Below are 13,197 nucleotides of genomic sequence, written 5' to 3'. Positions count from 1 at the left end.
GTTTCCGGACCATAACTAGAGTTAGGAATGAGATATTGTAATCAAACTTTGTGAAAAGCAAGCTTATTTGGAGACCCAAGTTGGGATTACAATTAATTGAAATACTTCCTTGTACACATTTGATAGTTTGTGTTCAAATTTTTTTCTACTTATTTTTCAAAAAATCAAAGTTGCTGGTGGGGGTATTAATCACCTTCAGTGATAAGTCTAGTTTTGACTATTTATGAATATATTAAAATTTCCTGTTGCAACACAAATAGGTGACAGAACAGGTGACAATTTTTCTCTTTGGTTGTAAGAAATCAATCATCATGTAAAGCAAGTTCTCAGGGTGATTTCATAACATTTGATCCCTTGTACATTTTGCCTCATTATTTTGCAGTCCTTCCAAAGCAACAATTGTCGGGGGTGGGGCAAGCGTAGGTTTTCCATTTAAGTTATAAAGACTTTTATATATGGCCTTTAAATTCTTGTGTTAAGCCTAATATCTTCCCAAGTATAAGGTAAAGAGGATATAACTGTCTTGAACTTTGTCATAATTATGCCCTGTTTTTGTTTCTGAGGACCTGCTTTTATTTCACTATATTGTAGTTAGAATAGTTGATTGTGCTATATATCCAACAGCTCCTGTTGCGAGATAGTATGAGGCTTCCAAAGAAAACGGCTTAAAAATTTCTGCTAATAGATATCAAAAGTTCTGTTTTTAGCTCGACTTTTCTATGAAAAGGGGAGCTATCCTACTCGCCCCGGCGTCGGCGTCGGCGTTGGCGTCACACCTTGGTTAAGTTTTTCGTACCACCCCACTTTATTTCAGAAGTATTACAAGTATGGCTTTGAAACTTACCATACTTGTTCACCATCATAACCTCCATCTACAGACAAGAGTACATAACTCTGTCAAGGTTTTTGACAGAATTATGGCCCTTTTTTGACTTAGAAAGTGTATTGAGCTTGGTTAAGTTTTTTGTACCACCTCACTTTATTTCAAAACCATTGGAGGTATTGCTTTGAAACTGACCATACTTGTTAACCATCACGACCTTCATCAACAGACAAGAGGACATAACTCTGTCAAGGTTTTTGACAGAATTATGCCCCTTTTTGACTTAGAAAATACATTGAATATGGGTAAAATCCACTTATTGCCTTAACCCTTTGAAGATATTGCTTTGAAACTTTTAATGCTATTTCACATCATTACCCCCATCTGTACGCAAGAGAAGGTAACTCTGTCAAGGATTTGTTTTAAAAATTAAGGCCTTTTATCGACTTAGAATCTTGGTTAAGTTTTTAGTACCAGTCCACTTTTTGACTGAACTGTTTGAGATATTAATTTGAAAGTTGGAATACTTGTTTACAATCATGATTCCCAAACATGTCCAGGAGAAGGTAATTCTGTCAAAGATTTTATTTGAATTATGGCCCTTAACTGTCAATGTTTTGTATTATAGGCAAGCACTAAAAAACTTAAAAAATCTAAAAAAATTCATTCCTATCCACTTGTTCACTTTACCATAAATTATGTCATATAAACATTGCTGTAATATTCAAGGGTATCAAACAACTAGTTCACTTTAAAAATACAGAGATTCTTGTATTGCCTTTTACTGCAAAAACTTTTTTTATTGGCAAGCAATAAAAAAGTCGAGCGCGCTGTCTTACGGACAGCTCTTGTTTTAACTGTAGTGTACAAATATATTCTTTTTATTTCAGGGCTATTTGAAGATGCAGAATCTACAAGAATATTCTGCTATGATGTAGAGTTATTGCTGTAATAAATTTTCAACTGTGCTGACAGGAATCATAAAAAAGAACTAACACTGCTTACAAATATATTATTCATTATATTATCTGTATATATTGTTTTCAATTAAGCAGAGCTAACATTGAAAGTAATTGAATTTATCTAGCATACAGGATTGCTAAAAAAGATATTTAAGGTTAATGTGGGTAAACAAATAGAAAAGCTGCACAGTGTGATTAACTACATGAGAATGGAAATGCACATTAATTGTAGAATGTTATGAAATATTGTTTTGTTGACAATTTGTTTGAATGGTATCATTTTCTTTATTATATATGTTACAATGACAAAGTTAATTTTCAATATGTATATTGAATAACTTACTGAATTAACTTGTATGAAATAACTTATATGAAATAAATTTAAACTAAACAGAAACATAGTTTCAGAGTGATTAAATATTCTACAAGCTTCATTAAGCTGATGTTCAATGATCTGATAAATTAAATTGATATATTTGCAATAGCAGTTTGTATTCTGATCTTATATTGTTACTTTGTTACATATTGTTTTATATGTTAACATAATAATTGTTAACTTGAAATCTATTAAAACCTGTATACACTGCTTAAATTTTTTTTTGTTAATTAACATTAATCGTCGAGAAGAAAAACCTTGTGAAAAATGGGTGCTTGTTAATGTAGACGTCAAGTTTGTATTTTTATCTCATTTTTCCAAAAACACTATTTCTAAGTCCAACCTACCCTTTTAAGTACAGCAAAATTATAACCACCAGTCTACAAGTAAAACTTATGGTTTGTTTTAAAACTTCCATGGTGGACCTCAAGATTATGATATTTAACAAATATCTGAGCAGTGCAGTTTCTAAGATTTTCAAACTTCATTCCTATAACAAGCCAATGATTATTACTAGACTAATAGGTACATTACTAATTCTTACCATCATAAATTTCTGTCATTTCACAGGTTTTTAGATGCTCACACTACAAAAACGCAATAGAATCTTAAACACCAAATGCTGTGTATATTTACCACATTTTTTTTTACAAAGGGGAATCACTCATGAATTATATGAACTATAAATCAAAGGTGGGCAACTCTTGGATATATGAAGACTAGCATCATGTAAATAACTAAGAACAATTATCATTTCTCGTGGAATTAAGCATACACCATGTCCAGCATTACATTAAACAATTTAACAGTTCTCCGTGCGAAGTTATGTTTATTCACATATTTCTGGCTATGCTTTGACATCACGTGACATGTTGTTGGCACTTAGAATTTCAATCCAATATCCATCAGGATCTTGAATAAATGCCAACCCTTTCATCTTCCCTGAAAGAGAAGAGAAAAAGATTTGATTTGTCAATGAAAAGATAATTTCCTTATTACTTGTCATTCTTTACTCATTGCAAACAAAAATGTTCCTGATTTGGGCTTTATTGATATTTTTTAAAGCTAATTACAGGGATACCATCTCCTAAATCATGATTTTGACTCATATAAATAAGAAATCTAAGTAAATTCTTGCCCAACACCACTGTAGGTTTGAATTCTGCCAGGGACTTTGATTCTTTCATGTGAGGAAGCTATCCAGTTAGCTTACGGAACGTAAGTGGTTCTACTCAGATGCCCGCTTGAGCTTGAAATAATGCACAGAGGGGCACCTAAGGTCTTCCTAAGCCAGTAAAGATTCTTTCATAAAACAAGTAAAAATATTAAGCTTGTTTAAAACTGTTTTTTTTTTATAAACTACCATGATTCAACATTACCAAAATATGAACTATCTTTACATGTACCTGTAAAACAAGGGCAAAATTGTCGCAAAATCACCCATCACAAAAGCTTTTGACAGAGATTTGGACATTATAGATATGCATATTGGAGATACACTCTGGGCAATATCTGAACAATATCTTGATATTTGACCATCTATAGTGACCTTGACCTTGCAAATATTAACCTAAATAACGTGTCATACTTGTAGTCATGATAAATATCATTTGTGTTACAGTTCATCAATAAATGATGACTAAATGGTCCCTGGACACAAACTGACCTTGGAAGAGGATTATGTGCGCAATAAGCCTCACAATGGTGAACATTTGTGCCAAATTACATTAAAATCTCCCAATGAATGTAGAAGTTTGGCTCCAAACCAGCATTTTTCAATGACTTTAACCTAGAGAACTGGTTCATGCATGTGGCAAAGCTTCTCATAGTTGTGAATATTTCTATTTAGTTTCCTTAAAATCCCACCTTGCATGTAGGGAATATGGTCCAGACAAAATTTTATCATCTTTCGTGACCTTGCATATATTATTATATTATATATACTAGATAACATGTTTCACACCAGTAGTCGTGATAATTGCCATTTGTGTTTCAATCCCTCAATATATGATTACTAAATGGTCCGATTACATATTTTCATACATGTGTAACCTTGACCACTGCCTCAGGGACCTAAATTTTGCACTCAACACTATGCATCACAATGGTAAACATTTGTGCCAAGTTATATTAAAATCCCTCTATGCATGTAGAAGGTTTGCTCTGGACAAGCATTTTTCAATGACCTCTTACTGTGACCTTTGACTTGGTTTTTATGCGCGGCACAGCTTCTCATTGGGGTGGTGAATATTTCAATGAAGTTACATTAAAATTACTACATGGGTGTAGGTGATATGCTCCGAACAAAATTAGACGCCGCCAGACTGCCCGCCCACTCAGGAAAGGGGACTATAATACGACCAAATGGGTGTATAAAAATAGAAGGGTGCTTGGCAAGACAAATTTTACATAAAATTGTGTAATGGGACTCTACTGAATTTTTTTTGACATAACAACATTGTGTAGAGAATCCATTTAGAATTTAGAAATAATAAATATGTGATCTAATGCAAAACCACAGTAGATTGGCTGAATGGGATGGGTGTTTTGAAAGAAACAAGAGGGCCATGATGGCCCTGAGGTCGCTCACCTGTATATAGGCCCCCCCCAACACCCCCCCCCCCAACGTTGCAGGGCCAATTTAACCAAAGGGCTTTTATTTGTACAAACTTGGTAGACACCCATAAGAAGATGTTTCATGCTAAACATCTAAGCTCTAGATCATTGGGCTATTTAAAAGAAGATTTTTTTAAAGTTTTTACTATACACATTTAGTTAAAAACAATGACACCCCTGGGGCCGGGCCAGTTATGACCCCAGGGTTTTTATTTGAACAAACTTTGTAGACACTTACTAGAATATGTTTCATGCTTAATATCTAAACTCTAGCTATTTGGGTTTTTTCAAAGAAGATTTTAAGTTTTTGCTATACACATATAAGGAAAATCAATGACCCCGGGGCGGGGCCAATTTTAAACCCAGGACGGACGGACGACGGACGGCGGACGAAAAGCGATCACAAAAGCTCACCCTGTCACTTTGTGACAGGTGAGCTAAAAACAACAGCATAAAACAAACCTCCATCAGGTGTTTTAATAAACTTGACACCCATTTTCTCAAATCTCTCGCATGCCTTGTAAACATCAGGTACACTTAATCCAATATGGCCTGAAGAGAAGAAATGATAGAAAATCATTACTTCACCAATCTGACTATACCCTATATGACTCACATTAAATCTTCATATGATATATTTTATATCATTAATAACGTACAGTTTTAAAAACAGAAGCACACAATTCATACAAGAATGAGACAAATTTATCAGCTTAATATTAACATGTAAGAAATGTGAATTTAAAAATGTTAAACCAGTGTGGTTAGTTTATCTATGAACTAAGATTTAGAAAAACTTTAGATTTAACCATAAACTTTTCAACAAGTCCCAGCAGGGGAATGGCAGGGCTTCCATTAAGTTCCAAAATTTGGTAGTCAGAGACTGCAAAATCTCTGATATTGGAAGTCACTTTATAATGGTAAAGAAGGAAAAGTATTAGATTTTGAAAGTCACAAGCCAAAATCACCCAAACTTCCATTAACGGTAGCCCTGGCCATTATTTAGGAACTTTTTTATTTGCTTATTTATTTGTGTAAAAAATTGACATGTTTTGAACTGTTTAAGATGTCTTTCTATCATACCAAATCCTCTAGGATCCGAGTTGCCATTATGATAAGGCTCCCCTTCTTCTTTCTCTGTTCCCCAGTTACTAAAATACAAGAATATACTGTCTAGTTAACAAAGAAAAGTGTCTAGCTCTCGATTGTAAAAACATGTTCTCAAAATACCAAATAAAATTGCTTTGTAGTAGATATAAGCAATAGAATACTAATGTTCAATTTACTTTCCTATGGTTTATATTTCACTGTCTTCCTCAATAATGTGAAGTTATTCTGTACCTTTCAGTAATTATTGTATGCAACATTTTGAAACAAGTTTCAAGTACGAAGTATTTCTTTTCAAGTAGTAAATTTAAAAAAAAATCAGATTTGGATGAATCTCACTAATAAGAGGCTTCAGTTAATTTTGAAGATATATTTATGATATATTTTATAGATGTAGTTCAAATAGAATAAAGTTATTTGCAAAGATCAGTGGAGAAAAGCATACTAAAAATAAACAATAATACATGTGACCCACAGAACTTTCTAATAAGGACATTTCTACCAATATTGTTCCAAATGCATTAGTAATGTTCAAATTTAAAATAAACCTTACTATTATCATGGGCTGACTGTTCTACTTGCTTCATTATTTCATATTTTATGCTTAACCTTTTTAGCTCGACTATTCGATTAGAATAAGTAGAGCTATTGCAGTCACCCGAGCGTCGGCGTCCGCGTCGGCGTAACCACTTATGTAAAATTTTTTGTAATAGTTCAAATATTTTCAAAGTCCATAATTATATGGCTTTGAAACTTTGCACACTAGTTCACCATCATGACCCCAACCTGTAGACAGGAGGAGGTAACTCTATCAAGCATTTTGACAGAATTATGCCCCTTTTTCGACTTAGAATTTACGTTAAAGTTTTTGTAATAGTTCAAATATTTTCAAAGTCCATTGACATATGGCTTTGAAACTTTGCACACTTGTTCACCATCATGACCCCAACCTGTAGACAAGAGGAGGTAACTCTATCAAGCATTTTGACAGAATTATGCCCCTTTTTCGACTTAGAATTTACATTAAAGTTTTTGTAATAGTTCAAATATTTTCAAAGTCCATTGACATATGGCTTTGAAACTTTGCACACTTGTTCAACATCATGACCCCAACCTGTCAACAGGAGAAGGTAACTCTATCAAGCATTTTGACAGAATTATGCCCCTTTTTCGACTTAGAATTTACGTTAAAGTTTTTGTAATAGTTCAAATATTTTCAAAGTCCATTGACATATGGCTTTGAAACTTTGCACACTTGTTCACCATCATGACCCAAACCTGTAAACAGGAGGAGGTAACTGTATCAAGCATTTTTTTTACTATCAAGCAATAAGAATAGTAGAGCGTTGCTGTCCTACCGACAGCTCTTGTTTTCAGTATAAATTATTAGTATTATAATTTTCAGTAATAATGAATTTCTTGAAATATATTACTAATTCAATTCAACTTGACAACAATTTTTTTTTAGCATTATGTCACTTAAACACACTGAACATGACTGTAGCAACAAACTTACAACACATGTACAGTTTTTTATCAATATAAAAAAGCTTATGGGCACACTATGCCTCAGAAATATAACATACTTAAGTGAAGATTTCTTTATTTTGCTTTTATGTATAGGTTTATTAGTATGTATTTACAAAATTAAATTGGTCAGGCGCAACACAGCCGCGCAACTTATTTAATTTTGTAAATATGTACTAATAAATTTTAACCAACTTAGTGTTCTAAATTATTTTTATAAACAGTCGATTTACCAGACTGATTAACAGTTGGCTAATTTACCAAAGTAATTGTGTTACGATTTATTTGAAATACTGCAATCCTATTGGACAAAAAATAATTTCTATCAATAAACAACCTTAAATTCTTTTTTGTTAGATTTTATTTATCAACAAAATTTGTTTCATGCTCTAAAATGCAAAAGTGAAGAGCACTAAATACATTTAAAAAACAAAGTACATACTGGGTAAGTTCAATCGTAGCAGGTCTGGTAAATGTCCACTTCACTCTTTCCTGGCCATCAGATGGGATATCCTCTGCCTTTTCATAACCCATGAAATACAGTGAGAATTTCATTGCAGGGAAGTCAAAACGCTGGAGCAACCTAATTGGGATATAGGCAAAAAGTAGTCTTTGAATATTTGTATATGGCAAGAAATTAACGCTCAAATATTTGTTTAAAAAAGGTTATATCTGAAGAGAAAAATTGACAAAAGAACACATTAAGTTATATGAATAATGATGTCCATTATTTTTGAAGCATTTAGTCTCTACCAAAAACTTCAAGCATTCCTTGACTGAATATTTAAACAGGGTTTGAAAACAAAGTTTCCATGTGGTTTTAATTATTGTACTTTTATTGGTTTATAAAAATATTTTTGTATTTTCCCACTCTAAATCCCGCCTCTACTAACACAGAAATCTTTCTTTGGAAAATTTTGTCCTTTACACTGACACTATATAATATCTACTTTAATAGTGGCTTGACCAAACCTCAGTTGATATATTGTTAACGTGTTTTCCTTGCTAGTTCTCTCTATCAACTTGAATATCATCATCAACATGGTATCATTTAAAATCATTCAGTCATCAACATTTTTTTCATTTGCACAACCATGTTATATTGCCTTATTTTAAGTTACAACATGTATATACTCTACCCTACACACAATGCACCATTCCCCCCATACAGCTGGCTTGCTAAAAGCTGAATTAACATGAATGATTCATACCTCATGCCCAGAACATTTGTGTAGAACTCCAAAGATCTTTTAGGGTCTTTAATTCTGTACATTGTCTGTTGCATAATGAATTCCTGCAAGTATATTAATATAACTGATTAAGTCTTAAGACATTTATTTTATGAAGCAACATGATTCTTTTAAAATACTATTCAAATGCCGTTTTTATTTGTTTGTAGACATCATTTGTAAACCTCTCTGTACTGTAATAAATCTATGTATAGAACATGGAAAATTCCCAATGCTGCATCTTCTATCCTGCCAAAAAAGAGAGACGTGTTGTCTAGAAGAAATATCCTTCAAACGAAAACAAACCTTGCTAAAGAAGCAGATATCATCATAATACAGGCAGGCATAAACAATATCTCAAATGCTGACACAAAATGAAATGAAAACTCTACGAAAAGAACTAAAAGATGAAAATGCTGAGGCCCACATGGAAGATCGGGAAATCGAATGTGTAAGCCTCGTTAAATAAAGTTGTTACTTACTTACTTACTTACTGTAGTATCAGCCAAACAGAATAATTATACATAGTGAAAACTTTGAGAAAGAATATTAATTATCAAGAACTGTCAGAGGACAGTAGCGCTTGACTTATTATTCGAAAAAGTTGTCACAAGGGTGTTTTGAGTATAATAATGTTTACCTATATGAATGCATAAAATTGTCCGAAAAGGCACAAAGGCTTGTTATTATTATAAATGCATAAAATTGTCCCAAAAAAGGCATTAACCCTTCAGTAGTTATGGAGATATCAGCTTACAAGCAAAAACTTTCTAAGTCAAAAAAGGGGCATAATTATGCAAAAAAGCAAATCAGAGTTATGTGACTTGTGTCAATCATGTTAGATAATCACAGAGAACAAGTGTGTAAAGTTTCAATCCATTCCCTTCAGTAGTTATGGAGATACTTTCTTACACGCAAAAACTTTACCACAGGGATGCTGACGCCGACAAATGGGTGACTGCTTTCGCTTGATTATTCTGCGAATAGGCGAGCAAAAAACTAATATACAACTACCGTATAAGCTGAATAAAATAACTTGCATCATAGTTTGGTGACTTTACTGTTGAAAACGTGTCAGAGTTAAATCGTGTATCAATACATGCACAGTGCGTTAACTGGAGTGCAGGTATTAGTTACCTGCACTCACTGTCTGTCTGGAGCATGATCGTTGATTGGCCCATTTTTTCTATGGCTTATTTATTGCGGTGACAGGGAAAGAGATAAAGATAGAAAAGTCATATTCAGATGCTGGTGCAATTGGTTACTTTTTTTCTGGGGTTTAATATTGTGACGACAGAGAACGTGTTTTTATTTTTGCCTATGATATAAAAGAGAAAGAACATTAAAACACTTGGCAATCTGATTTGTACGAGGGGTTAAGACATAATGACCAAAAGACAGTCTTTTTGTGTTAATATTTTCTAGAAATATCTTATTTTCAAGAAGCTTTTAGAATGAAAATATTTTGCAAAGAAAATCCACAACATTACTGCGAATGAGTGTGAATTTTATGCATCTCAACATTTTGGCATTGATAATGTCTCCAATAAACAGTAGTATCTAAATAATATAAAAAGGTCCTGAGTGCAGATGCAATTAGTGAGGGTTTTTTTTTAAAGGCAAACAAGCCATAATGGGTGATTTTTTCAGACGAAGGGGTATTTTTTTCACAAGCGTGTAAAGTCTGATATATTGGACTAGTGGGGAAGAAGCCATTAGCTGGCTACATTTCTATAGCAAAAAGAAAAAATGAAAATATAATAATTTCTAGCAATTGACTTAGGCATTAGACCCTGAACAAAATGTAGTCCTAGTAAAATATTTCTGGTCGAAATCTAGGACTTAAACTAGATCAACTGTTTAATAGAAAACTATCTTCTGTCTTGGAAATAAGCTGTATCAAAAAAAATAAATATTGGCTGCTCTCTCTTAAAAATGAAATTAAAGTATTTCCTGTGATAAAAATAATAAATCTTTGTAATTATCTAAAGAATAATTCTGATCCATTGAACAAATAAATAAACAAAAATATTCCACCAGTGAGTTAAGAGAAATAATCATTGTCACATTGTGTCACTCAAAGTAGTTTCTGTAAATAATTGTCTGATGATAGTAAGAAATGAATGATACAATCCACTCTATGACCATGCCTTTTATAGTAGCATAATTATTCATATAATAATGTCATATATCCGAATAAATCATATCCGAAATAAATAACAATTAGGAAATATTTTTCGGGTTTCTGCAACTAGATGTTACAATATATAATACAGGTCAAATACATAAAGACTTAAAGTGATTGGCTAACCTTCGTTGAGTCATCTGGCTCATGACAAGCCTTAGCAAGCTCTTCTTCGGTCAAAGACATTTTTTCAGATGCTGATAACACAATTTTCACGAGTAGAGTTACTTACGTATCACCGGCTGTCAGCTGACCAAACAAACGTCAAACGCTTATATATAGTCATTTTGTAAGTTTCCTCGTCATAATTTTTTAGTTTTGCCAGTGTAATGACAAAAGTTTAGTGGGACATTCATTTCTACTGACTAGGACCATCAGACATTCGAAGCTGTTCAGGAAATTTTAAGTGTAATGTGTTTCCGCGTTTTTTTTATATATTTTTATCCGTTTGGCATAATTTGATAATCAGATAAGTTAGGATTTTATTTGATAAATATGTTTCTTCATAATACAATTTATTTTACTTTGGTTATTTTAGCAATTGTATATAATATTTATTGAGTGACATTCAGTTTGATGAGTGTATTTGTTGGAAAGATTTTCAGTTTTTTTTTCAAAGTTACACACTAGTTATTTATAATTCCAAAGTAAAAAGCTGTTCTTTTAAAATGGTTTACCATTATTTTCCTGGCTACATAACTAAATCATTTCATTTGATTTATCTCTTTTATAAAGAAACATTTATAGCTATTGTTTGAAACAGACATGACTTTTGTTTGATTAAGTTCTTCTATCTACTTTCACTTTTGTTTTCCTACCAACAAAACATGTTGTTTCCATTAATCTGCTAACGATTCTATTATCCTTTATCTAATATATCTGTTATACTTTTTTCTTATTTATTTTTGAATATAACCATCTGATAGTGTGAATGTTTTATGTTCATCACCATTATCATTATGGAGATGTTAAGGATACTTATGTTGTACATTGTATGTTTATCTTCATTAAAAGGGTTTGCAGGACATCATTTACATGTATGTGCCTCGCTATAAGGTCAATGTCACTAGCTAGATTAAGGTCAAAGTTTGGGCCATTTTGTATCTCTTGAGCAGCCTGAAAAATATTTAAGTAAAGAAATTTGTATCTAAAAATAAGCACATACACTTTTCTTACTGTCACATTTTACAAGTTGACCAGGCTGAACTTGACCTTCACTCATATATTTACCCTACATATAACTATTCTAAATTTGACTAATTTATGCAGATAAAAACTATTAATTCACTTGCTGTTTCATATCTACCTAATGCTACTTTAAATGTACATTGCATGCACTCCATGCAGATTGCAGAACTTTTAAACTTTGGTTATTAAACCTTGATTACATTGTATACTTAACAATTCATTATACAGTCTTAGAAATAAATTGCTTTGAGACAAAAAAAACTTGTATTCTCTGCAGCAATATAGCATATGGCTAATTAAGTAATGTATTTAAAAAAAAATGTTTATTTTTGGCCAATTTATTTAAGAGCTTATCAAAATATAAGTGCATAAAAACTTCACTAAAGTAATTATAATGAAAGGAATTCTAACAAAACATTCACAGACAATTCAGATATGAGTGTCAGAGACAAATACATATGTCATTAATTTTTACCAGACACATTCCTAGGATTTTCATTATTATATCATAATTTTATAACTTGATTTCTATAGACTTATAGAAAAAGTAGGTGCGGCTGTGTTTGAAAATAATTTTACATCTAGTATGAGGTTACCAGATAATGCATCAATTTTTACTGCTGAAGCAAAAGCTATCGATTTAGCATTATCATACATAGCACAGCATACCCACTATAAATTTGTGATATTTTCTGACTCGCTTTCTGTTTTAATATCCATTAAAAATAAAAAATCTGACAATATCATGGTAAAGAAACTTCTTTTACGATTTCATGTTATACTAAAAACAAACTATGTTAAATTATATTGGATTCCAAGTCATGTAGGAATACGAGGAAATGAAAAAGTAGATGCTTTAGCTAAACAATCATTAAATTTTCAAAAAACTGACTTATTGTTACCTGCTTGTGATTTTAGATCGGCTATAAATAAACTCGTATCATCTGAATGGAAAGCAAACTGGGACAATGCCGTTTTTAATAAACTTCACGATATAAACCCATCTCTTGATGTGTCACCATCTCTATCTCTGTCGAACCGCCGTGATCAAACAGTTCTTCTTCGATGCCGAATTGGACACACTAAAATTACCCACTCTTATCTCCTTACAAATGACAATGCCCCTTTCTGTGTAGGTTGTAAATTTTACTGTCAAGCATTTTCTTCTTGAATGTCATGATTTT

The 13,197-nt window shown here is 32.3% G+C and overlaps 3 protein-coding genes across 3 annotated transcripts in view; 2 read left to right on the top strand and 1 right to left on the bottom strand.

Moving 5' to 3' along the window:
* The window catches only part of LOC132738333 (kinetochore-associated protein 1-like), a 54,954-nt gene extending 52,777 nt beyond the window's left edge, over nt 1-2,177 (top strand). The window contains exon 62 of the mRNA XM_060725819.1: nt 1,714-2,177. Coding sequence (XP_060581802.1) covers nt 1,714-1,761 — 48 coding nt within the window. The 3' untranslated portion in view covers nt 1,762-2,177. The remainder of the gene's footprint in view (nt 1-1,713) is intronic.
* Nucleotides 2,178-2,462: 285 nt separating this feature from the next.
* On the bottom strand, nt 2,463-11,102 carry LOC132738326 (lactoylglutathione lyase-like). The gene is made up of 6 exons (XM_060725808.1): nt 10,952-11,102; nt 8,623-8,705; nt 7,854-7,994; nt 5,861-5,928; nt 5,240-5,329; nt 2,463-3,103 (listed from the first exon to the last, which is right to left on the bottom strand). The coding sequence occupies exons 1-6, from the start codon at nt 11,009-11,011 to the stop codon at nt 3,009-3,011; spliced, it is 537 nt and encodes a 178-aa protein (XP_060581791.1). The 5' UTR covers nt 11,012-11,102; the 3' UTR covers nt 2,463-3,008.
* LOC132738332 (tectonin beta-propeller repeat-containing protein 2-like) overlaps nt 11,096-13,197 on the top strand; it is a 30,702-nt gene continuing 28,600 nt past the window's right edge. Inside the window, exon 1 of the mRNA XM_060725818.1 lies at nt 11,096-11,233. The gene's annotated coding sequence lies outside the window, so the exon portion shown is untranslated. The remainder of the gene's footprint in view (nt 11,234-13,197) is intronic.

Source organism: Ruditapes philippinarum, unplaced genomic scaffold (assembly GCF_026571515.1).
Source record: "Ruditapes philippinarum isolate M1 unplaced genomic scaffold, ASM2657151v2 ctg195_1_1_1_1, whole genome shotgun sequence".
NCBI classification, from domain to species: Eukaryota; Metazoa; Mollusca; class Bivalvia; order Venerida; family Veneridae; genus Ruditapes; species Ruditapes philippinarum.
The sequence above is the reverse complement of the archived record's forward strand: the minus strand, read 5'-3'. Positions and strand labels throughout refer to the sequence as shown.

What these genes read in the sequence shown, in the direction of transcription:
- LOC132738326 (XM_060725808.1), bottom strand. Translation starts at nt 11,011, where the DNA reads ATGTCTTTGACCGAAGAAGAGCTTGCTAAGGCTTGTCATGAGCCAGAT. An exon ending in GCTACGATTGAACTTACCCA is followed by an intron (nt 5,929 to 7,853) that starts GTATGTACTTTG and finishes CTTGTATTTTAG; the next exon opens with TAACTGGGGAACAGAGAAAG. An exon ending in TATTAAAACACCTGATGGAG is followed by an intron (nt 3,104 to 5,239) that starts GTTTGTTTTATG and finishes CTTCTCTTTCAG; the next exon opens with GGAAGATGAAAGGGTTGGCA.